The 27,056-nt window shown below is 40.7% G+C and overlaps 1 protein-coding gene across 1 annotated transcript; it reads left to right on the plus strand.

The window, feature by feature from the left end:
- The first annotated feature begins 1,886 nt into the window (after positions 1-1,886).
- Positions 1,887-26,167, plus strand: creb3l2 (cAMP responsive element binding protein 3-like 2). Its single transcript, XM_053650011.1, has 12 exons — positions 1,887-2,268; positions 16,822-17,053; positions 17,889-18,082; positions 19,401-19,482; positions 19,708-19,901; positions 20,575-20,721; positions 20,836-20,894; positions 21,270-21,338; positions 21,516-21,615; positions 22,813-22,936; positions 23,796-24,039; positions 24,139-26,167. Exons 1-12 carry the CDS (start codon positions 2,170-2,172, stop codon positions 24,209-24,211), a joined length of 1,617 nt encoding a protein of 538 aa, XP_053505986.1. The 5' UTR covers positions 1,887-2,169; the 3' UTR covers positions 24,212-26,167.
- Positions 26,168-27,056: the final 889 nt, after the last annotated feature.

Here is a 27,056-nt window from a genome sequence, read left to right on the forward strand (position 1 = left end):
AATAAAATAAATAGGTGTGCTTAGTTTCACAGATGTTCGTTCATTAATACAAGTAACAAACATGCACAAATAGTGTATCTTGATAAAATCATAACGATAAAATCACTTCAGTGGTGTGCATCATGCTTTCTGAATGTGGTGGTTTTTAAAAAAAAAAATCATTTATAAGTATGAATGCAAACCTTTTGTCTTTATAAATGTCTATCATGTCTTTCCTATCTTTTGGATCCTCTCAGTTGTAAAATTCACAAACTGAAAGGGTGATGGTAAAACTTTGACTTTATCTTTTGGTTCTTTCAAAGTATTTTTATTATTGTATTTTGCTGCACTGTATGGCCAAAAGGTTTGTACACACCTGACCATCACTACTCAATCCATCCTTGAACATCCCATTCCAAATTCATGGCCATTAATATAGAGTTGGTACCACATTTGCTGCTATAACAGCCTCCAGTCTTCTGGGAAGGATTTCCACTAGATTTTGGAGTGTGACTGTGAGGATTTGCTCTACATTGCTCTGATCTTGTGGCGTGAGGAGGTCTGGGGTGCAGTCTGTGTTCCAGTTCATCCCAGATGTGTTCAGTGGGATTGAGGTCAGAGCTCTGTGCAGGAAACTCGAGTTCTTCTACTCCAACCTTCACACACCGTGTCTTCATGGAGCTCGCTTTGTGCACAGGGACAGCGTCATGCTGGAACAGGTTTGGGTCTCTTAGTTCCAGTGAAGGGAAATTGTAATGTTACGGTATACAAAGAGCTTCTATACAATCGTGTGCTTCAAACTTAGTGGTAACAGTTTGGGGAAGAACCAAATATCCCTGCTGAAAAAAAAAAAAATACCCCAATAGAAACCATTACGGAAATTCTAACAATTGCCATTACAAACCATCACCTAACCATTAAAACCATTACCATTATTTATCCTTAACGGTATCCACTAGATATAACATGCCACCAATAGAATGCAACAAATTAACAGTAGATACCCACAGGGTCCATTACAGTTTCCATTAAAACCAATACAATTCTCATTGTATAACCATTAAAAACATTACAATTTCTATGAGGGTTTTTATTATTATTTTATTTATTTATTTGTTTGTCTTTGTTTTCAGCAGGGATGGGTGTGATGCTCAGGTGTCCACATACTTTTGGCCATGGAGCGTATATGTCATTTCTGGTTAGTTTTAATACCCATAACTAGATAAATTGTGAAGTACGTGTACATTTCCTTGTTAGACACAGACACCAAAAAAGGAAGCAAACTTTTGCTTTAGTGGTCCTGTGTGTGTTGTGTATTTATTTATTTATTTATTTATTTATTGTTTTGGACAAGTTCACTAATTTCTTATCAATACTGTGAATAGTATACTTCAACTAAACTGACTATTTAAAAATAATAATAAAATGTGAAATATATCTGAGTGTTTGAGGGATGGACAGTAGGAGGTTCATCATGAGAAGTATTCTTGGCTTTATTCGGTTTGCTAAGAGTTTTAGCAGCTTGACCACTTATTGGGTTTTCTTCGCGTCAGTTGTGTATACTACACTCTGATTGGCTGGCTCTCCTGTCTGTTTCCACCAATGTCTTACGTAATTCGAGCTCTACTTTTGATTTTTGTTTTTTTTTAAGTCTCACCTGATTGGTTGTGGGGGAAAAAAAGAGGGCGGGCTTTACACGGTTATCGGGTTCGGTTTCTTTAGCTCTTTAAAAATGGCTTTGTTACAACAGGAATATGAGTGACACGTTGTCCTGTTGTGTAAACGCAAATAAACAAGTTAAAACAATACAATACATGTCTAATACGTGCAATAAAGAGGATATAAAACATCACGTTGAAATATTATGAGAAGATTTGTGTTACTCTACAAACAGCCATGTTTTCCCCGCCCCCAAAATTCCTGTGTGTCTGAGGAGAGGCGTAGTTACTTAAAGAAACGAGGAAAGTCGAGCTACCTGTTCACTAGACGCTAAACCAGTGCCAGAAGATAATTATTTGCAACTCTGAATTATTATATTTTCGACTTTACGAGCGAAAGAGTGACCTTTATTGGCTAAATCAGCGTCCACTCAGGCTGTGTGGTGAAGTTTGTACTGACAGGAAGGCTCTCTCACACACACACACACACAAACACAGATTTTCTTCCTAATCATCCTGATAAACACTCGGCATGGAGATACTGGACAGCAGTGAGCCGTTTTTACAGTGGGACCGGAATCTGAGCGAGCTGTCCGAGTCAGCAGATAACGACAATGTCCTGTACAGCACAGTAAGTACAAGTTTAAAGATGCACTACTTCTAACCGTGGAGAAGTTTCCTACTGCTGTGATTGATTACTCATCACTGGGGTTGTGAATGCATGCGAGGTCAGGATCAAAGTTTCCCCAGAAGCTTAACGAGTTAGGATCCAGAGTTACCCCCGAGGAGCTTCCTGGCTCCAGAGGAATACAGTTCAAACGGTGCACGAGATCCCACTTAGCACCCTGATATATTATTATTATTATTATTATTATTATTATTATTATTATTATTAAAGGTGCAATAGACAATATTTTAATTTCTCACAAGTACAAATAATGTGGGAAGATGTGTAGAAATGATGATAAGATAACAGTTTAAACCGTTGTTTCAGAGCATTTCACCTATGTGAAAGAAGTATACCAGTTTAGAAACGTGCCATCCGGTCCGGAATTATGTTTGTACTTTGGATTGGCCAGTCATTTTAATAGACACGCCCCCCTGCCCTCCCCTCCCGTCCGCTCCCCTCCCCAACGCCCTGCACGTCTCTTAAACTGGCCTACATATTCCTAAATTGTAGAATTGTGGTCTAAAATGTTCTAGATATTTTGCAGGTTATTTGTACATGTAAGAAGTGAAGAAAACAAACAAACAAACAAAAATGACTATTGCACCTTTATAAATCATTGTGAGGACAATTTTGCAGTTTATATATTCCGAGTTGTTACTCGGCTTTCAAGCAGTTGAATGTCTGAGTCCGGCACTTGAAAGTGATGTCGTGACGGTCCTTGCTAATGCTAACTCTAATTAACTTGATACCTTTAGTTAACCCAGAACGTTCGCCTCACACCTCCAGGGTCGGGGGTTCGATTCCCGCCGTGGCCCTGTGTGTGCGGAGTTTGCATGTTCTCCCCGTGCTGCGGGGGTTTCCTCCGGGTACTCCGGTTTCCTCCCCCAGTCCAAAGACATGCGTGGTAGGCTGATTGGCATGTCCAAAGTGTCCGTAGTGTGTGAGTGTGTGTGTGATTGTGTGCCCTGCGATGGATTGGCATCCTGTCCAGGGTGTACCCCGCCTTGTGCCCGATGCTCCCTGGGATAGGCTGCAGGTTCCCCCCGCGACCCTGAAAAGGATTAAGCGGTATAGAAGATGGATGGATGTATGGAACTTTAGTTAACCCTCTATAAGTTTTGGTGGCAGAGATTTGCGTACATTTGTGAAAATGGGGACAGAATGAGTAAAAAAACAATTAAATTCTTATTCAAGTCCACCCGTTTAACCATTAAAGACCTATTTTTTTCACAAATCTTACATAATGAACCATTAAAAAGTACAACATGGGATAAATTGCAAAGCACAAACTAATTACAGGCTTCATGTTCCCACTATGGCTTCCTCTACCGGAAGGTCGAGGCATTCAGAATAATGAGTAGAAGAAAAGCTTCATATGTCTTCAACATGTTTTCAAAACCCGAACGTTTTGGAAGTATGAATCCGCTGCTCTGAAGGACTGCCCACACTAATTTGTGGGTCAGTTTCTATCGGACCATGAAGGAGAGAATAAGTTCTTTGTGTTTTTGGATCTTGGACCTGGTCACTTTCCTTCTCCCTCTCCCTCACATTCTGGGGTTTTGTTGACGCAGAATTCCTCACAACAGTGCCAACTTGTTTCCCATCCATAGCTTCATTCATCTCCCACTGGGAATTCAGGGCTCGCTCTCTCTTTTTTTTTTTTTCTTTTTACACTTCAGGAGGTCTGGCAACCACATTTGCATGACACATGTGGCTCACATCTGGTATTTTCACATCTGGCGTCGGTTGTCTTGCCAGGGGCATCATTTAAAGCGCTGTTTATTTCACCCCTCCTAACCACCAGCTTACACATCATGAAGTGACTATAAAATAATATGTTATTTTATAAAAATGCTGTTGTAATATTGGCATCGTTCCCCTTCTTCTTCTTCTTCTTCTTCTTCGTCTTCTTGCCCTGTATAAATTTAGCTACATTAACAGCTTGTGATTTATGGTTGGCGCTACAGGTAACCTGTTCTCCAAAGCTCCAATTGTCTCCTTTCTTCTTGGGGTGAAGGAGTTTTCTCTGCTAACCCCTCGTTGTGTTTTTTTTTCTTTTCTTCTTCTTCGTCTTCTGTTTTTTTTTTTCTTTTACACTCACTTGGCAGTTCTTTCTTCAGCTGAAAACTAGCTGTGACCTCATTCTGCATATTCGAGTATTTTTTTCCCCCCAAAAATGTTTATGTAACAATTTAATAATTTGGGAATATCATTTGGTACAGATAAGCTCCTGATGATATTATTCTTAATATGTTGGGCAGATTGGCTGATAAACAGCGAGAATACTGTATTATTGTTGGTGATTTTGTATGAGTTGATGGAAATCCTGGAAAGCAATATGTTTTGGGGTATATAGTGTAGATTTATATCATATTTAAATAATAGCCTACTACCAGCTAGTCGATTAATTGAATATTTGATAGAGTAATAGATTATCAAAATAATTGTTAGTTGCTAGTACTTATCTTGATGTAACTTGTTGTGTATGAAACTCTGGAGACCCGTGAGGGTTCCCTGTCATTCCCTGGTTTTGTTGTAAAGTGCGTTGAGAGAGCAACTTTTAAAAGTGCTATACAAAATAAAGTTCATATTATTATTATTATTATTATTATTATTATTATTCGGAACCGATACCGACCCAGGTGAGGAGGTTCCAGGACCTGATGACCATATGACAGTATTAACAGCATTAATATAATAATCAATATTACATTCTATAGTTGCTCTGTTTCTTTGTGTTCAAATTCTCACCTATCTAGTGTTCATAGAACTGCAGCTCCATACGTAACTAGCGTTTCAAACCCAACGCTTGGATTGAGCAACTTTTATTAGCGTGAGGTCAACGTGAGTTTATTGTGAAGCGTCATTAAGGAGGCATCATTAAGTATGTACTCGGTCGCTGTTAAAGAACTCCGTAACCCTTCGCCTTTAATATCACGCTCATCCAGACTGTCGCCAGCATCTACGTATGGATTTACACACGTGAAGTAAACGTACGAACGTGTGCTGAGCATTTCTTTTGTACTGACAGTAAGCTTGCAGAAGAGACGCGAGATCAGCACACCGGCTTCTGCTGCTCTCTCCGATCCGATCCGTTCCGTCCTGTCTGGACGCCGGCTGTACCGTGCTGCTGAATTCTCCCATGATTCAATGCTGAAGCCATGCCGAGTGCGTCAGCTGTGAGGATAATGTAATATGGACACGGCTTAGAAAAACAACACCCTTTCAGTAGAACCTCTGGATGCACACTGGATCAAGAAATAGGAATTATTCTCAGAGCTTAGGTACATTTCTAGTTTTTCCAGAGCATCGATGACAACACAGGACCTGAAGAGACGGGCCACGTTCCAGCTTTAAACATTTCAACCCCGGGCGTTACGATATCTAAGTTTTGTCCGGTGGTGCCGGTTACTCAGCAGAGGTTTTTCATAATCAGTTCAACACCCCTGCCAGTGGTTTAGTGTCTATTTATTTAAATTATGACCCTTGCATGTCTTGTAACCATTTTGACTCTCACTCTGGGTTTAAGGGCAGCGATTTGTAAATAGTAGCGTACCAATATTACACTTTCATACCACAGTTCATGTATGAAAAATTTTCAATTGTTTATCTATACTCATCTCATTAGACAGCGTTTTTCTGAGCCTATTCGTCCTGAACTGAACATATGTTCCGAACAGTTTCCAAGTCGGGCCGGGCCATATGATGGTATGATATCGATAACGGGATCAATTATGTCACAACACAACTTTTCTGTTGTTTAAATCATTAAAACACAGTGGAAACAGCTGATTTAATGCATTTTTTTTATTTTCGTTTCAGTGTTAAATATTTTTTGATTATTCATTTTTCACTTTTGTAACACAGTAAACCAGTATATCACGATGCATACGATACGTGTGTTGCAGAATCGTTGAATGTTATCATATGATTTTTTATTTTTTCTGTCACGACAGTATGGATTAACATCTGATTTTCGGTGTATGCAGGAATTCTTCAGACGCCGGAACGGGAAGCGTTTTAAAATGGCATCCTGACAACCACAGATGTGGCCCTTTGTGCCAGATGTTAAAATGCTAAAAGAGACGGGGAAGGCCTCAAGTCTTCCACAGTACTGAACAGATTTAGAAAGCCTGGAAGTGACTGTAAGAGAGAGAGAGAGAGCGAGAGAGAGAGGACAGAATGGTCATAGTGTCTCGGTGAAATTGTAGCTTTGTAATAAGCCACACAGCTGGCTTGGTGTAAAAATACACATTAAACAAAATCGGCACTCATGCAGCCATGTCCAGGTAGCACAGAGTGCACCAAACAAGAAAAACTGATCACGCAGACTTTATTCACTTGTTCACAAAAGTTATAAAACCTTATAAATAACGGACGACCATCTGGTGCTTTCCCGAATCTGTTGCATTACGCAAGTGGAAAACTGAAAAACAACCCAGTGGGTGTTTTTATTTGATTTTCCAGTGTTTATATATATATATATATATATATATGTGTGTGTATATATATAAAAAAAAAGAGAGAGAGAGAGAGAAAACACGTTGTTTGCACATCAGTGACATTGAAGTAATGTCAGAATGTGATGACCCACTTGATATTTCGATCGTTTTTGTCACTAAGACAATCTGTGTCAAAGTTAAAGTCTCAGCCTAAAATAAGCTCAGCATAATATTGACTTTTGGTTTACACAAACTCTGTTTTACCCGGAAGACCAATTCACTTTAACTGTAGAGTTTCATCTTCAGCTTTAGGTGTAATAGTAACATTATTCCTGCAACAAGGAACAAGGCCTTAATGAACCCTCATACAGATAGGGATTAAATAGTGTGTGTGTGTGTGTGTGTGTGTGTGTGTGTGTGTGTGAAGGAGGTGACTAGAACATGCTGCTGACACACACCCGTATTAAAAGCCTACTTCATGCTGCATGTTTGGTCAAGGCCGGGCCTCTCGTCACAGAGCTGTCTGTCTTTTCGTCTCTTGCTCCTTGTGGGTTGGGTGGACACAGCCCTGCCTGTTCTCCTTCAGCCCAGGGCTTCTGGGAGATACTGAGCCTCACTAGTGTCCTTCAGAAACTCCTACACACACACACACACACACACACACACACACACATTCCTCCTCTGTTCTCCATGTTCATGCTCTTCGTATTGCTCAAGTCGATGTTTATAATGTGAAATTTCATACCAGGTACTTTGCAGTAAAAACGCTAAATAGAACAGGGGGTTAACACTGACCGCCTTTCATTCATTTCACTAGATCAGGCCTAACCTACAACCGAATTCTTCTTCTTCTACTTCTTCTTGTCTCAGACTTTTCCAAAGTAGTGTGACCGAGAAAACCCTCTGTCACAGTCTTGTACTTCATTCGCAACCTCCGTGTGTTCAAACTACAATCTAGGGGAAACACCTCCGATGCCTCCGTGTCTGTCTTTCCTTAGTAGCAATCTAGCCAGCGAACTGTGATGAGTATATTTCCCTCCTCCAAACAGTGAACTAAAGATTAAACAAAACAATGTGTCTATATACTGATTTGATCTAAAGCTAATACATGCATATACAGTATAAATGATTTAAAGGTAAGACGTGCTGCCATGTTCACTGTTCATGCTGTGAGCGGCCATGTTGATTTGACGACACTTTCTCAACTCGGGGGAGTTATCGAAGATCGTGCTGAGGCTAGGAGTAGGTATTCTGAGTTGAGGGGATGTTTTCTGTCCGGGAATGACTAGTTACGACCTCGAGTCGAATGCAGCATTATAAATAAATAGTCTTGCTATGTATTCAAATGGAGGCCAGTCAGTTTTCCCAGCGTAAAGACACTGCTTACACTCAAAGTATGTGAAGTCCATGATTTTTAAAAGATTTGAACATTTAGTAGTGTAACTGTAATGAAGCGATCTCTAATACTGACAGTGCTATAGGGAAAGCTAGCACATGCCCGAGGTAGCCACTGCACCTTTACACAACATTGGATAGGATGCTGCAACCTGAGCCTGGCTTTGCCCTTTGCCTTCATGAGAATGAACCTTTAGACACACACACTCTCTTATTCACTGGTTACATGGGCTCGTTTTCTTCTCTGTGTAGTCTGCTCTCTGTAGCCATCTCACCTTTCACTCTCTCTCTCTCTCTCTCTCTCTCTCTCTCTCTCTCGGTTTATTCTGAATATAACATGACCACAAGGAAGGTGAGTTGTGGATATATTTAGAGGTTATTGCTTGTGGAAGTATCGAATGGCTTAAGCTCCTCTTGTTTATTTGACAATAGAGCTCTTATTAATGTTGTTCTTTCTTTCTTTCTTTTTTTTTTTTTAAACACAAGCCATGTTTGTTTCTTTGTTATTTAAAATTGCTTCTTTTTTTTATGTATTATATGTCTTAAATCATTTCGTTAAAATTCCCAGTGTTCTGCCAACTCATGTTTTCAATGCAAGAAAATAGGGGATGTGTTATTTTTGGGATTGATTACTCCTGCTCACGCCCTTGGCTGCCTTCGTGGTCTGCAATAAGTATATATAAATATACCCTGCCTTAAACCCGTAGTTACTTAGCTTTGCATTGGATGTGTATGGCATGGGCTTTCACCACTGTGGTGTTTGGACGTTACTTTTCTAAAAGCAAAGTAGGATGCAGCTACCGCCAATAATGTAAGCAAGTAACCCAACAGCTCTCCAAACCACCACGCTACTTTCTGGGTCCCTAGAGGTCACGAATGTTTTCCTTACATTTATGTCCATGTGAGGTCATTCCTTCTGTTGCTTAGATAAACTCCTACACAGTGATTTACTTTCTGGAGACGGCCATTTCCTGGGATCTCCAAACTCATCCAACTCCCCCTGTCCTTCCCTTTGCACTCTGTGTTTGTCTGCGCTAGGGGTGAAAGAAAGCTATGAGATACTCTGAATCCAGGAATAGTGTGAGTTTTGTCATGGAGCTGGGCAAGCTACGAGCTCCTTCAATCTTGCACACATTCCTTTCGATGGAAGTCACGATGACACATTTCAGCCCAAACAAATCTCACGGGCAGAGCCAAATTAGTGCGACAAGCCTGACTTCTAGCTGTTGCAAGGGCGTTTGGTACATTTTTCAAAAAACATGGTTTAAAACCCCTGCTTATACAGGAAGAGGCGTTAGACTGACTTTGCAACAACCAGCCACAGACCTTTAGTGGAACCACGGCCACAAGTAGGCATATGATATGTCTGCTATCCCAGTAACTCCCCATTAACTGCTGAAAACAATACTTTAAAGATGGGATGTTGTGTCACAATGTTCAGACGTTTATCCAGATTTATTCCTCCTTTTGTTGTTATAATGATAACTTCCACTCTTCTGGGAAGGCTTTCCACTAGATTTTGATTTGTGATCATTCAGCTACAAGAGCATTAGTGAAGTCAGGTACTAGTTGAGGAGGTCTGGGGTGCAGTCGGTGTTCATCCCAAAGGTGTTCAGTGGGGTTGAGGTCAGCGCTCTGTGCAGGACACTCGAGTTCTTCCTCACCAAATTTGATGCACCGTGTCTTCATGGAGCTCGCTTTGTGCACAGGGACATCGTCATGCTGGAACATGTTCGGGTCTCTTAGTTCCAGTGAAGGGAAATTATAATGCTGCAGCATACAAAAACATTCTATACAACCGTGTGATTCAAACTTTGTGGCAACAGTTTGGGGAAGAACCACATATAAGTGTGACGGTCCACATACTTTTGGCCATATAGTGTATTTATATACACATATATACAAAGACACAATCAAATAGCAACTTAAGTTTTTTTTCTTTTTTTAAGCTTGTGGCCAACTTGCGTGTAGAACGGGTATCAGATACGCCAGTGTTTCTGCTGAGTGTCTGGGGCTGAGCCAAACTGGGGTCATGTCCTGAATAAGAGCAAGGTATTTAGAAGGTGCTATGGGATCATTCTGCCATTTTGTTAGGGGTTACTTCTTGGGTTACATACCACACACACTGTGAGAGCTGAAACGGTTAGCTGTTTCATTGTTGTTTTCAGGACTGGCTTCAAAGCAAGTCAAGGGAGAAGCAGTTGCATTGTGACAAACTCCTGAGGATCGCTTTTACATTTCTGGTGTGTGCCATTTTCATTTGAATAGTTTTATAAATTTTAAGTCACTCAAAGTCCATGTATAGTTTACAGATAAATGAGTACAGGTCCCACGGATCTTCAAGCCATAATGTAATAATAACTAACCAATGTATGCAGCTACAGTTCAAGTTGGTACGCCTTCATAGTTGTCTGTGGTGTTGTATATTTAAGCATACACTCGCCAACCAGTGTGTACAGTTCGTGTGAGTCTGTGCACACTGTAGCCTCAGGTTCCTGTTCTTGGCTGGCAGGATTGAACCCGACATGGTCTTTTACTGTTGTTGGCATGTTGTGCATTCTGAGATGCTTTTCTGCTCACCATGGGTGTAAAGAGTGGATCTTTGAGTTACTATATCCTTCCTGTCAACTTAAACCAGTCTGTCCATTCTCCTCTGACCTCACATTTCACAGGGCAATATCTTCCAAACCATAATGAACACTTGGCACATGTTTGTATGAAAACCTGTCGACTATCTAGGCTGCCTAAGTGACTAGATAACACGTTAATAGCGGATCACCCGTGAGATACTGCGCCATGCCATCAGATTGCCAAGTCCGTTAGGGCAGAGGAGAAATGATGATATCAAAGAGAAACAGCAGTGATGTTCTTTTGGACATTGAAACAGCCACACAGCTCAGTCATGCATGCGTTTCCTTTTTTCAGATAAGCTCATGCTGCCCTTTGATTGTCTTGTGTTCAACTGTAAGATCTCATGCTGAACAATCCCAGTACCACATTGGGTTCTTCTCATACTGATCAAACACATCAGCTGCTGTCCTAACTAATGGGGGTCGGGGTAGTTCAGTGGTTAAGACCTTGGACTCGTGCTCGAAAGGTTGTTAGTTCAAATCCCAGCACTGCCAAGCTGCCACTCCTAGGCCCTTAACCCTCAAGTGCTCAGTTGTATAAATAAGTGTAAGCCGCTCTGGATAAGGGCATCTCCGAAATTCCCAAAAAAGGAACTTGAATAATCTGACTTCCACTGAACTACTTTGAAACATGGCCGTGCTAGCAGTCAACACGACTTGGCACACAATAACGATAATTACTGACATTGCGCAAGACTTCTTTCCAAATAAAACGAGGTCTCGAGGCTGGAATTCGAATGTTTTTATATGGAACAGACACGTGTTGGACCATATCACTACAGCAGGTTAGAAAATGATTAAAGACCAAGGTACAATTCACACGAGAGGTATGACCTTTGCCCCTGGAGCGTGTGTGTGTGTGTGATTGCACACTCATTGTAGCTGAATATCTCATTCACATCTGTTTTTCTGCTCTTGCATTAACCCAGTTAGCATGTTCCTCCCCCACTCTTCTTCCTCCGGCTCACGTTTACACACATCCTGGTGTGGCTAGAAATTATGCGCTGCCCTCTGAATTCTGCCACTAACACTAACACTAACGTGACTACCATGGCCTCTCCAGATGGGTTCCTTATAAGAAATCTCTGCTTTTCCAAACACGGACACACGCTCCCTTGTTTCTCAATTCACACACCACGAACAAAGAAGCCTTCTCTCCCCGCGTTCAACCAACACCTCCCGAGAACCCACTGACTCGCTGCCATATGCCTTAGTGACGAGCCGTTTTTATTCTGATTTTTCAAAGTCCTCCGATATGGCTGCCCAAAAGCCCCTGCATTCTATATTTGTCATATCATAAAAGGAAAATGATGACATCCTGTTTAGAGCTTCCCGTCGTCCACATAGGACCGCCCAGCACTTTAGGATAATTCACCATAATTGTCTCACCACATGTCCGTCAGCATGCGTATAATAATATCTCATTCACAAGTGATCCTGTAATGATAGAGTAAAGACCTCCCGCCTTTGTAGTCACTGTAGTGACACAGGACTGCTATGCCCTGATATTCCGACACTGCTGATATTCTGCTGATGTCTGCCAGATAGGTTTAGAGGGTTAGTGAGGGTATAGTCACAGTCTTCAGATATAGAGGTGTACATTTGGACTAGGATCCTGCAGGACTAAACAAAAAGCCAGTGGTTGTCACTGTCATGTGGGCAGGATCACGAGCAGTCAGAAGTGAAGCTCCAAGGACAAAGAAATGTTACGCATCAGATGTGTCAGATTAGTCCTGTCTTAAAATATCAAGATGTGACGTCATATCGTTCACCCCTATGAACCACAGACCTTTTCAGGAACCTGTCAGCAATCGTACTGTTATATCGTTTACTCACTGCAAACTGTTTTAAATTTAAATGCATGATGCTGTGAATCTTTATTATTATTTCTTTTTTAAACCCTTTAAAATTTTTTTAAAAAAAGGTACACATGGGTCTATAGAGGACAAAAATGTCCATCGAAAAACGTCAATTATTATTATTATTTTTTTTACACTTTTACTGCCTTTTTTTTTTTTTTTTTTTTTTTTACCAGCATCAGTTCTAATAATAATAATTACCAAACATTTATTCATTTTCAGAATTTTAACCCTGTAAATGCCGGTTTTGTTATATAATGCAAAACTCTTCAGATCTCAGTAACCGTCTTTGACTCGTATACATGGGGTGGGATTTGAGATTTTCAGTACAGTACAATTACCTTCTTTCAAACTGTTCACACACACAATTTTCAGTACACACACACACACACAAACCACAGCTCTGCTATCCATACAAACACAAACACCCACACAGTTATAGCTGCATCATTTATTCAGTCGGTCTGCAGCGCTGTATAATTCAGCAGAATCAGAACAGAGATAAAGTATGAAATGTATTTTCCCCCATAGGTGAAACCTCCGAAAATAGTACACACGTCAGAAAACCTTGTCAACAAAATAAAAGCCTATTAACACAGAATGAAAGATTTTCTGTTTAAACGTTGTGGGGAGTAAATACTGCAGTTTGAATGGGTTTCAATGGGGACATTTTTGTCCTTAAGGTCCTGAGTGTAACTGTTTTGTGGACCTAGTTTAAAATAGATCTATGAAAGCAAATGAGGGTGAAATATTAAAATTCCAATCAGAATACACACAGTTTGAAAAATGTATGCTGTTTGCACTAACAGACAAAATTATTTTTTAAAAAATGTTAATGAAAAATACAAAAATGTCCATAAGGACACTCGAGGGTTAACTGAGGAGGTATACAGTATGTTGCCCCAGAAAGGAGTATTGTGTCATGAGGTTATGATACGGCTGTGATCGCAAATACATATAGAATGACCAGATATTTTCTTAAAGTGTGTGTGTGTGTGTGTGTGTGTGTGTGTGTGTGTGTGTGTGTGTGTGTGTACCTGAGTAGACAGAGCTGCTTTTACAAGGTCTGGAGTGTGAGTCATGATAAAGCTGGAAAAAGCTGAACAGAGCATTTCTGACGTGAACAGTCTTGAGCTCACACGTGTGTGTGCTTGATCCCACACACAAAAATATTTTCTTTGTCCACTTATATATATCTCTCTCTCTCTCTCTCTCTCTTTTTCTTTGAGTCAGCCTGTAATTCAAGCCACATGTTTGAATTCTTGCCACCTTTTACAGCTCACTGCGTGTCTCTGCTGCTTTCTCGATATTTCCCTCACAGTTTTTTTTTTTTTTTTTTTGTCTGTCTTAAGATTTCTTCGAAGAAACATTTTATTTACTCATTTATTCGTTTTTGTTTGTCAGAACGTTGCCTTGGTTTTTTGTTTCTCTTTCTGTAACTGATCTTGTCCCTGAATCTCAGTATTTTAGACCCTGCATGCAAACACAGTGTTTCCAGCGTTCGAGGTAAAATGTTACACTAGTCGGATCCTGACAGCATTGCGTCTGTGAACGTGACTCTTTTCATTTCTAAATGATTCCCCAATGAACCCAGTGGCACTACATCTCTGCCACTGGGTGTGTTGCATCACTCGGTCGAGTTCGCAGGTCTGTGCTGGTAAAAGGATCTTTTGTTTGACCTGTGGTCTGAGCTAGACCAATCAATCTGCTATTGTTTACTGTAACACCCCCCCTCCACGCTCCACACACACACATATCCATGACTGGGCCATTAAACCCCATTACACCCACCCACTTACACAAGCGGCAGTGAATTTTAAACATCACGCTCAGCAGTGACTTTTCTCAGCGTTTTAGCCACAATGAGATGATTTTATATTCAGGAAAATATGCATCCTGGTCTTTTTGTTTATTTATTTTTATTTAAATAGGAGGAATCCACTAATGGACATCTGGCAGAGCAGAGCCTGTCACATATGCATTTTGTTTTGTTCCTGAAGTATGGCTCAGTAGTAAAAATTTTAAACTTGGCATGCCAGGGATTTAAGCTTTCTGTTAAATGATGCTCCTCAGTGCTGACTGGAGAATTCTCTTGGATCACTGCAGTATAGTCGGGGAAGAAACAAGCATTTTATGCAGTATAATCTTATTTCGTCTTGCTTTTATAATAGTGTTTCCACCATGACATGTTTGGATGTCTTTCAGATTTTCTCCCTAATTATGTCTCAGCCAATTCCCAACCACCATTCAGCTCGGCATTATCATTTAAAGACTACCAAACCACGGAGTTATCAGGGGCAAGAGAGTCTGCCCGTCCCACCCAGAAAGCACAGACACAGTTGTGGTCTCTTGGCTGCAGATGGCTGTGGCATCGTCAGGATTCACCCAGCACTGCGTTTAACATTAGATTGATAATTTACTTGAATCGTGTTTCAGCGTTCTTAACGGACATTAAGAAGTCAATCTTAACCAAATCTGTCTCGCGTCGCGACTCTTCTTGGATTATTTTTAAATGATTGTTTACTGCAAATAATTCCAGTCTTTTGTACATTATTCTAACAATGAAGAACATCCTATAGAATCATTCCAGAGTTTCAGGATGTGCAGCAAAGGCCGGTTCTCACTTAACAGACCAGTTCAACCGAACTCATCCCATCTCAGGAATTTCACATATTCTCTCCTGAGTTTGCCTGTACAATGACAACACAAAAATCTGCTGAGGTTTTCATTCACATTGTCAAGCTGAGGTTGAGCGACTTGGCCTTGATGGTCTACCAGAGAAAACTGGCAAAAACAAACTGACTACTCTGTGGAAGGAATGTACAGAAAATGTCCACCGAACAGACGAGTTCTGAGGTGCAAAGCTGCGAGACCCAGCTGGGGTTTGAACCAGCGGCTGGATGATGGTGCTTCAGCAGCTTGTCCTGACTTGTTCGAGTGAAGCAAATGCTTTTGCAGGGTGAAGCAGAGAGGGGGGGGGAGAGAGAGAGAGAGTTAGACGAAGAAACTATCTGCCCTCCAGCCAGATATCTGAGGGAGAGCTCAAGCTTGCTGATTGTACAGAGTGAGATTAGATGGCCTCTGATTGGTGGCGTGAAAGTCGGCGTGTTGCAGCATTGCTTTGACTTCAGTATGCCGGCTGTGAAATGTGACATCTAAAGGATCCTGCTGAGAGTCGTTTAACCACTTATATAGGGTGCAATTTAAATAAGCACCAGCCCCTGTCTCTGTAGCTGAACCTGAGGCAGTAAACTGGGGCCGGAGAACCCCTGTAGACGTGTGTGGACGTGTTTTCTGATCTTTCAGAGAACGAAAGTGGTAATTATGGTGTATATTACGAAGACGCACACCAGCATAAGCTTTTGATGCTTTAAGTAATCATATCCTGCCAAAAAAAACAATAATAACAAGTACTTTAGCAAGATTTGTTTGGCTTTCCAGACTTTTCAATTGCCTACGAAGAAGTACGACTAAAAGACAACAGCAAGAGTTAAGAACCGATTTAAGATCGTTCTAATGTCTCGGCTCGTTTTCACATTTAATGAATTTTAATCATTTAAGACATGAATAAAACACGTCTACATTTAAACTATCCATTTGATGTACCACAGTTTCTAAGAAACGTAGACATCAGATTATTTTCTAAAAGTAAGAAAGGTTCTTGGGTCCTTGCCTGTTGTGGCTCTTCCATTGTCCTACTTTTCTCACTTGTTGGTTTGTGAAAGGAGAGACACTTGATGTAAATCCTGCCACAGCTTTAACTTTAAATTTATATTTACTTGCAGAATTTTTGACTAGAATTAGTTGTTGTTTTTTTTGTCAGAATTGTGGAATATAACCAGTAAGTTCCATTGGATAAGTTCCATCAGATCTTTTCCTTTTCACTCTTTGCTTTTATCCAACATTGTAACCTCAGCCAAGTGTCATTCATTTTCTTTATAGGTGGGTGATTACGTTTCTGACATTTACAGTTCGGCATGTAATCATTTTATGTTTTTTATATTTTATATATTTTTAACATTTTAGTATTTTTTTTTTGGTCCATTTCTGTAAACCGCTGGCAAAATAATTTCCTTCCGTGACAAATAAAGCCCAATCTTATCTCTTATCTCCTCTCATTTTCTTCTGTGTTCTCTCTGTATGTGCATCCGTGCATCATTTCTGAACCTCTGTCTCTGACCCGTGCAGCACTTCACTGATCTCCTGGATGACTTGTCTCAGGAGGCCTTGCTTGGCCAGCTGCTGAGCGACCCCTTCCTGTCAGGGAGCAGCGAAATGATGGACGTGGAGGAGGAGCTGAGCCCGGCCTCTCCCCCGCCTCCTCACATCCAAGCCGAGCACAGTTACTCGCTGAGCGGAGACTCACGGCCCCAGTCGCCCCTCTCACACCTGACCACTGAGAAAACCAGCAGCGAGCCTGGTGAGTGTAGGAAAAGACAGATTACAGAACTTCAATCTGATATCAGTCTCTTAAACCCCTCCTCCTTTATATTCTGCATGAGTGACGTATATTTTCCTCAAAACAGTGAACTGTACGGTCAGTGTTACAGATTTAAGTGAATTAGCCTGTATCTTGATTGCTCTAAAGCTAATACTTGTATACACAGTATAACTCATTTAAAGGTAAAAAGAGCTGCTTTGTTTACTGTTCATGCCATGAGCGGCCATTTTGATTTGACGTCATTTGCTGAACTCGGGGTCGAGGAGACCGTCCCAAGTTCCCGAGTAGGAATTTGAGTCGAGGGGACATTTTCTTTGGTCTTTCCTACTCAGAGGTCGGAAATGATGAGGTTACTGCCACTTTTGATAGGGTGGGTTAAGCTGGGTTTTTAAAAATCATTTTTCTCATGATTATGCCTTGTTGCACTGTGCGACCCCGATCTCAGTAAAATCTGGGCAGAATTCTACAGACTGTGCAATAACGTGTTCTTCGTGTCAGATTATACAATACAAATCCTAGGCCTAAGATTAAATAAATAAAATGACTATGTTCTGCCATACTGAGTGTGCAGCAATGCAGGACCGGTTTGCAGCTCTTCGACTGGAAATCATGAAAAAGTTGCCGTAATAGTAAATAACCTTGTGCTGTACTTCAAATCCTCTGTTTCTTTCCACGTTGCATCTCCTTTATTGTCCTGTCATGATATAACCTTGATGAGACGTTATAGAGATGCTCAATAATAATAATAGATGATGATGATGATGATGATGATGATGATGAGTGCTGTAGTGAGAGACCTGTTGACTGTGTGCAGGAGAGTCAGACAGCGAGGACTGGCCTGTGGGGCAGGAGGAGGAGATGGAGGAGGAGGAGGAGGAGCAGTTAAACCTGAAGATGGAGCCTCTGCTCTGTGATTCTCCAGCTCTGCTGCCTACACTGACGCTCACCCTCACAGTTGAACCAGCGCCCACCGCCTCCCTCTCGCACACCACACAGCTCACCACGCAGGTCTGCCTGCTCTGTTTGTTTAATACAAAACTTTCCTCAACCATTTAAAATGAACATGAAACTTAGTTAGGACGTACAGTAAGAATGGGAAGCTCGTCAATTAATGCACCGTGACATCAGCGGCACTTTTCTGGCCACAAACACATTACTGCAGACGGAAACGTCTTCATCGGGCAAAACTAAAGCTGACTACACTGACGTAGCTGTGACCGTCTACTGTGGAGGAATATTCCTGTGTTTATTTGGAGTCTAGCACTTAATTAGCACGTCCGCAGAGCTGTTCGGATTGGATTAGTCTATGTCTGTAATAAAATTAGTGATAAAACTCTCACATCTGGATAACAGTTAAATGATGACAGGAGGAGCGAGTTTCTAGTGGGTTGTATTTTCTACAAACCCGTACAGTATGTTTCCGTTACGCGGTCACATGATCACGCTCCGTTCACAACATGGAATATTTCATATAAATAAATATTAACTTCTCAGCGTTTACCATTACCAGCTAGTCATTATTTACAGAAAACTAAAAGTTGATGATATTGTGTGTATGTGGATATAAAGTCATGTTTTATACCTGTAGCTGCCGTTCTAATGGCTTCTTTAATCGTCCTGCAGGATCCTGCTTTTCTTAATGCTTTTATTTTCTTTCTCCTCCTGAAAATGCTCTCCCAGGTAGCGTGCGTAGTCGAGGTTTTACCGCCCAGACTAAGTATATGGCTCACCGCTTCTTCTAAAGTCTCCGTCTCTTGCGTTTGGTGATTCAGGAAGTGTTTAATATGTGGGGGAGGGGCACTGATACACACGCTACGAGAATAAAAACAGCAAGCTGCATCAGAAGACTTCTTTTTTTTTTTTTTTTTTTTTTTTTTTTGTGAGGTGACATCTGCATAGACAATCACAGACACGTGTGTCTAGACAGGACTAAAATGATGACGCCTGCCGAGTTTGTAACTTTCTCAAAGGAGGATGGAGAAAAACACGGACATGGCTGATCCAAATGGAAATGTAGTCAGTGTATCACCTGTAAAATAAGCAAATCACCCCAGGAGCCCATGCACGTTTAATCCTGTCCGAGTAGGCCTTAAGAAGTAGTCTTATTTTAGTAGTCTTATTTTAGTAGTCTTATTTGCTAATATTCAACTTAATATACCACAATATGCAGAAAATGCATTTTATCATTGTGTGTTGCTATTAAGAGATACTTTCTTGGTTGAATGAGGCATTCGTAATTAAATACTATACACTCACTACTCAGTTTAAAGGTAAGTATGAGCTCATTGATCGATTTCCCCATGTTGTCTCTGTGTGATCGTTGCAGATAAAGGAGGACGAGAGCTACAACCCGCAGGTTAAACTGGAGCCACATGAGGTGGATCAGTTCCTGAACCTCTCCCCTAAAGGTACATGCCTCACCGAGTACCTGTTAATAATCCCGTTACAACACCAAAGTTTGCTGAGAGCATGAACTAAACACGAGCAAACCAACGTCTCTCAAACACCAGACCACAGGAGCGTCACGCATGCTCAGAGTAGTGTACGCTTTAGTAAATAGTGGACTGTGTTAGTATAGATTGTACAGTTATGGATGTTCTTTTATATTTGTGTGTGTGTTTGTGTGTGCCCAGAGCTTGAGGCTTTGCAGATGCCCCCGACTCCTCCCAGCTCCCACGGCAGTGACACAGAGGGCAGTCAGAGCCCTGTGCACCCCTGCACTCCTGCCAGCCCCACACAGAACCCAGCTGTCCTCAAGGTGGCGCAGCGCACGACCGCCTCGCTGCCTAACACACTGTCCAACTCACCCCTGCTTACCGCCCCACATGTAAGTGTGAAGCAACACACACACACACACACACACACACACACACACACACACAGTGACACTACTGTAGAGCCTGTATGATTGTCATTTTCATGACCTTGGATCGTTATCAGGATCAATACCAGTAAAAAAATAAATAGTGATGTGGAAGAAAAAAGCCTGAATTTGTGCTTATCCTGTAACAAATTGGGATTTGTATTGGAACTGTAAATGTCTAGGTATAAAGAGACTTTTTTTGTTTGTTTGGATTTATTTTTATTATATTTATATTATTTATGATTTTTGTGTGAAAGCTGCTGTGTTGTGCAAGTTGTGTATTTTTTTTTGTTTTGTTTTTTAGCTGTGTGTGTGTTTTTGTTTTATTTTGTTTTTTTAATACTGTAGTAGTTTTTAAATGAAAAAAATGATCAGATGGGTGTCGATATTGGCTGATGCTCAAGGATACAGTATCAATATCGTTAAAAAAATGAAAAATTGTATTGTGGTGCTGTCTTTACATCTAATACACTTTTTCCTTTTCCCCTTCTATCACCGCTTGCTTCAGTTTCTGTGCAGCATGCTTCTCAACAACTGGCTCATGAGTTTTAGGAATATGCAATGAAACATTTATGAAATCACTCTCTCTCTCTCTCTCTCTCTCTCTCTCGACTTCTCTTTCCTTTCATTCTGACAGAAGCTGCAGGGCTCCGGGCCCCTCCTGCTGACAGAAGAGGAGAGACGCACTCTGATCGCAGAGGGATACCCCGTTCCTACTAAGCTGCCTCTGTCCAAATCTGAGGAGAAGGCCCTGAAAAAGATCCGCAGGAAAATCAAGAATAAGGTGTGTGTGTGTGTGTGTGTGTGTGTGTGTGTGTGGATTTTTGACCCTGACTCTGCTCTGCGTGCTGCGATATGAAAATGGCTCTAATGCCATGCGATGATTTCTGTTTCTCAGATTTCTGCTCAGGAAAGTCGCAGGAAGAAGAAAGAATACATGGATGCCCTCGAGAAAAAGTAAGGGGTTTTTTATTTGTTTTTTTTGTTTTATGGAGAAGGGTCGAACTGTAACTGACAGTCAGGCTGACAGCCCACTACATGACACTCACCTTTAGTGTCTGAGTTAGGGTTAACCAACCTAACCTAAATCCTAATGTCTGTGCAGAACCACCATAACATCCACGAGCAGGCGTCTGTTTAAGTGGGTGTTGTGTTTAATGTTTGTAGACATGTCATGCAGTGGTCTGTGTGTGTAGTCCTGCGGGCTCCAATCAGATCACTTTTTTGCAGTAGGATATTGTATTACGTTATGAAAAGTGAAGCTGAACTAGCAATGCTTTTAGTGTTCATCTGTATGCTTTTGTAATTTTGCAATGGTGTTTCTGTCCACAGGGTGGAGACGTGTTCCAGTGAGAACAGTGAGCTGCGCAGGAAAGTGGAGAACCTTGAAAGTACCAACAAGTACGTCAGACCATCCCACCTTACTGTTTTTATTTTAACCAAAATATACACTTGGTTGCGTAGAACTGAGAGCAGATCATGATTTGCCGTTAATATGCCGAAATATTTGGGGAGTGAGCTTTTAAACATAAATGTGTTAAATGTTTAAACCTGATCTTGTTTTTGTCCTCATCACAGGTCTTTGCTGCAGCAGCTGCAATCCCTGCAGGCCATGGTGACCGGAAAGGTCCCTCGCTCGTGCAAAATGGCCAGCACTCAGACCTCCACATGCCTCATGGTGAGAACATCAGGTGTATTCTCACGGTGTGTGTGTGTGTGTGTGTGTGTGTGTGTGTGTGTGTGTGTGTGTGTGCTTAGAGAAAGAAAAAGAAAGTGAAGGACACCTATGAAAACAAGAGTGCAGCTTTTAATAGCATGTGTGTGGTACAGATAGTGAGGACTAGTTAACTAGTTAATGGCTTTAACTAGTAATGGGTCATCGTTGATTTCTTGACATGTGTCTCTTTTTTTTTGTTGCGTAAGAATATCACACATCCACATGCTCTGTTTTAATCACAGAACCGCAGGATGCATCTGTCCTGTGCAGTCGTTCTGTAGTGAACTGTACTAATTTCTGTTGTGGGAATATTTAGATAAACAGATATCAGACACACCACATTATACCTCGGCGCTTTTCATTTCTCGATTCTGATTGGTCAGAAGCTCTGACATGTATTCAGATCACAGATTTTTACTAATGCGCTCTTTTTTTTTTTTTTTTTTTTTAACATGTTATTATTGCTATAGCAACAGCTCATTTGCAGGGACTGGTCTTGTATCGTGGGCGCTCTACGTAAAGAAAAAACGTGTTATCTTTCATATGCTGACGTTTTCTGTGAGGAGATATTTATTTATATTTTAGGGAAGGAGTTGCCAGCGGAAAAGAGGAAAAGCTGTAACTTTTTCAGATTTTTTTTTTATTAACGTCAAGAGAAAGTGAGGGACTGACCTGATGATGTTTCATGTCGGACCACATCACTCCACCACACAGTGTTGATTATTTTCCTATAGCAGCATGATGTCAAGTGTTTTATTCTTCACATATTCTACACTCAAAATGATCAGCCTTACTTACAACTTTTATTACATTAAAAGAGTCATTTTAAAAGTTGTTTCATTTAGACGGCAGTAGCATTTGATATCACATTTAAAGGCGGCGTGTCCTTGCTGAAGGCAATCCTATAACTCAGTCCTCATTACAGGATGACTTCTTTTGTAATTCTGAATTGAACAATGTTTACAAGTGCAAGTTAACTGTCATGTACTTACCGTTTTCTTTATTGTTTTGATTAACATTTGCTTGTACATTTAATACATTCATAATTTCAGCCTGCAACCTGACAAGCAGCATTACTGAGCAAGCTATGTTCCATATAAAGACAAAGGATTTATCGTGAGAACTTTATCAGCACATGCCTACGCTGTCGTCCTGCAGGCGCTGGTCCTGTGTTTCGCTGTGTTCCTGGGTAGCTTCTACCAAGGCCTGAGCCCCTGCTCATCTGTCACGAAGACTGATCTATCCAGAGAGCTCACCATGCAGGAGTCTTACACTACTACAGGTATTACATACACACAAGCACAACAAGCCTCCTTTATCAATCTTTTAGTAAAGCTGTGGATAAATGTTTGCGTAAGGCAAACCAAACTAAAATTCTCTGTCAGATTTACAAGTTTCAGAAAGGCTCATTATCTTTGTACTTGTGCGTATGTTGATCGTCTGTAAAGCGCATTCGAGGCACCGCTCATTTGCATGTAGTGATGCCCATAAAACTCCGTAAAAGGTCAAGTGCACATACAGCTAGGAGCATGAAATGAATGATGAGGGGGTAAAGGCAGAAGTGGAGGTTATTTTGACTCCCTTCTATACCAATAAATTTATTTAATACTAATATTGAAAGGCGAACGCTAATTCCTTCGTCATCGGAGGTGTTTGTTTACGGCTTACGGCTCTGCGCAGACAGACCGGCCTGTCCTCCATTTATCCAGTAGCATTTCTTTTGTTGTAATTAATGCAAATAAAGCAAATCCACTGCTTTTCACTAAATGTTCTCCATGGTACACTTGGTCCCTGACCTAGTGAACTAGCATGAGGATGTGTTTTTGATAGAGACGCCAAAGCTCTTGTGGATAAGGGCGTCTGCTAAATGCTGTAAACGTAATAAAAATAAACTCGATAGTATATTTCATATATAAAAGTACAGTAATCCATAAAAATGGATTAAATGTTCTTATGTGTAAATTTACACACATGCAGCAGCACGAATAGGATACGAACGTGTGTTTTTTTGTTTATTTTTTTCTTTCGAATTTACAGGATTTTCACAAATACAAGATTTCTTGTGTAAACACTCATACGAACAATTTAACGACTAAATCCGTATGTATCCAATGTCTGAAACGGACTGTTCTGTCCACCAGTGAAGTCCAGAAGCCTGCTAGCCGTTGAGGAGCACGGTGTAGGTGACGAACCCCGCCGCTCCGGGCTAGGCGGAAAATATCCAGAGTGGGACACACAGACTATCGACATGGCGATGTGGCGCCTCGAGCAGCAGCGCAGACTCAAACAGGCCACGCCTCAAACTCCAGAACCCAGCCCACCTTTCATTCAGAACAACGGCACAAACACACAAAAAGCCCTTCTCATTGACCTGCACCCACACAGGTAACATAACTCCTCAGAATGTTTAACAGACACAAAGGATTCATGCCGACTCTCTTCACTGAGTGAGTAAATGAATCAATCTTGTTTCTCGTTCCACAGGTCAGTGGAGTCACAATCCAATGAAAGCCCAAAAGTCATTGAGCTGGAGAGAACAGTGAACGAGCCGTCGTGAGGATGGCTGGTCCTCCTCGAGCTCACCTCCACCTTAAGGGCAGGAGGAGACGCGCGCACACACCCGTTCTGTATTTATAGACCTCCTTTAAGTATTGTTCCTCTCACCATTTTCTTTTTTTTTTTTTTTATGAAAAAAAAATTAAAATAGAAAAAAAAAGGAATATTATATCATTCCACCATTATATATTAAATTTTGATACTATATTTTAAAGCTTTTTTCCCCATGTGTTCCTCTTTTGTGTAAAGTACATATGTTCCGATCATTGAATTTGGAAAAAAATGGTGTCCTTCTGTTCTTTGGTCTGACGTTGTACACCCCTGGGCCTGTATTTATAAAAAAGAATATTCATGTTTTCACTCTCCCTCAGACTCGAGCTATTCTAAAAACCTAATCGGAAACGCGAGAACTTCGAAACACGTCAACAATGTTAAACATCTAAAAAGGTCTAATATTTGGGTGTTAGGGTTATTACATCAACTCATACCGATCAATAACCGTAGTTCCTTCGTATCACATGACGGTTTGTTTGTTTAAACATGTGCTTATTTTATTTGTTCGCAGTGTACAGTGTTACAGGATCCTGTGTAATAGTGTTGGGTTAAGGTTAAACTGAGTGTGTCAAACACAACTTCGTAACAAATCAAAGTTTTTCTGTTATAGGCGAGCAGGGAGCGACTAGTACCATTTATTCTTGGCTATAACCGTGGTGCACTTGTCATTTGGCAGAATTGAGTTCTCTTCAACTGGCACAGAACCATGTGTATGCTAAACATAATCCAGGCTGGTCAAGTGTTTACATTTGCTGAGGTGTGTTAATGTACACACGTTGTACAGTTTTTTTTACTTTGATCCATGGTAGATGGAGCACTCCCAGCATTGGAACCTTTCTCTGTTCAGCTCAGGTGTAATAGGCAATATTTTTGAATTTCTGGCTAGGAGAAATAATGTGGAAATTATATACATAAAATCATACTTATAGTATAATGTAGCCTCCAATGCCCATTCACTTCCTCTTAAATCATTAATAGGACAATTTTATGTTCAAATATCATGAGTTGTAAGTTGGCTTTCAAGCAGTTGAATGTTGAACAATGTCATGACAGTCCTTGCTAATGCTTACTCAAGTTGAACCAGCAAAAGTTTTGGTGGTGGAGCTTGGTGTACATGGGTGGAAATGGGGGTGGGCTCAGTGTTAAAAATATATATATAAATGTATATCTTTTTCACAAATCTTGCCTAATGCACCTTTAATGATGGAGTCAGACATTTTCTTAAAAAAAAAAAAAAAAAGACGAGACCACGTTTTGTAATAATTGGAACACATTGTCACACACGGTCAATATTCTCCTCAAATTACACCACTACCACCAAAATATATGCATAAACTGCAGCCTGTTTGGTGTCCCAGACTCTGTGGAAAAACAAATTATGTGGACCAGCATCCAACCAGTCAGGACAGCAAGGTGTCGCTGCTCATTCAGAATGCTACTCCTGTTGGTCAATATGGCTGAGGAAAAAAAAACCAAATTTGGATTTTGAGTTTTTGAAATTTTTCTTGTATTCTGATGAACAAGAGGCATAACTCATCATCTTTGTTGTTTGGAGAATCAGTTGTGCGTTAAATAATGATGATTTGTAAACGTTTTGTTCTGTTTATTAGGTAAGAGGGAGAGTGAGAGCTCTAATGTAATTGTACTTAAAGAGGTTTTCATGGAGGATTACAGGTGGACCAGTGAAAACTGATCACAAATAGATGTTAGCAATGCAGTGGGGGAAATAAGTATTGGACGCGTCAACATTTTTTTTCAGTAAATATATTTCCAATGAGGTTATTCACATGAACTTTTCACCAGACATCAGTATTAACTCAAGAAATCTAGAAATATAAAGAATTCACAACATTAAAGTCCATAAATGAAGTTATGTGTAATAAAGTGGAATGACACGGGGGGGGGGGGGGGGGGGGTAAGTATTGAACACGCTAACTGAAATGTATTTAATACCTAGTGGAGAAGCATTTGTTTGTAATGACACTTCAAGACACTTCCTGTATGAAGAAATTAATGGGCCGCAGTATTCAGGTGTGATTTTGACCCATTCTTCTAAACAAATACATATTGTTTTTAAAACTTCTTCAATTAGATTCGAGTCAGGTGATTGACTGGACCATTCTAACACCTTGATTTTTTTTCTCTGAAACCAATTGAGTTTCCTTTGCTGTATGCTTTTGATCGTTGTCCTGCTGGAAGGTCTCCCAGTATTTCATAGGCTTGTCCAAATTAGTTGTAGTAAACTTTAAATGAGCTTCGACATGCCTTTTCTTTAGTAATGGAGTCTTGTGGGTGAGCGTGAGCAGTGGAGTGCATTGCCTATTGTTTTCTCTGTGATGATGGCACCTACTGCCTCCAAGTGTTTCTGGAGCTCTTTCCGAGTGGTCCTTGGCTCTTGGGCTACTCTTCTGACTATTCTTCTGACTCCCTGGTCAGAAATCTTGTGAGGAGCTCCTGTGCGTGACCGGTTGATGACAGAGTGATGTTGCTTCCACTTGTGGATAATGACCCCAATGGTGCTCACTGGAGGATTCAGAAGTTTTGAAATACATCTGTATTCGATTCCATCAATATGTTTCACAACAATAAGGTTGTGAAGGTCTTGGGAGAGTTCTTTGCTTTTTCCCCATCATGAGATGTTTCTTGTCTGACACCTTGGTAACGAAAAGCCTTTTAATAGACCATCAATTTACTAACTCAGCTGAAATTAATTTGCACAGATAGGGGGTATAATTACTTATGGATTTCAGCTGGTTCCTTGCCTTGGAGAACTGCTTTTTCTTAGTGATTTT

The sequence above is a fragment of the Ictalurus furcatus genome, chromosome 19, assembly GCF_023375685.1.
Source record: "Ictalurus furcatus strain D&B chromosome 19, Billie_1.0, whole genome shotgun sequence".
NCBI classification, from domain to species: domain Eukaryota; kingdom Metazoa; phylum Chordata; class Actinopteri; order Siluriformes; family Ictaluridae; genus Ictalurus; species Ictalurus furcatus.

Excerpts from the sequence above, each read along its gene's own strand:
- creb3l2 (XM_053650011.1), top strand. The coding sequence starts at position 2,170 with ATGGAGATACTGGACAGCAGTGAGCCGTTTTTACAGTGGGACCGGAAT. Across the intron at positions 18,083-19,400 it reads CCACACAGCTCACCACGCAG|ATAAAGGAGGACGAGAGCTA; the intron begins GTCTGCCTGCTC and ends TGATCGTTGCAG. Across the intron at positions 19,902-20,574 it reads CCCTGCTTACCGCCCCACAT|AAGCTGCAGGGCTCCGGGCC; the intron begins GTAAGTGTGAAG and ends TCATTCTGACAG.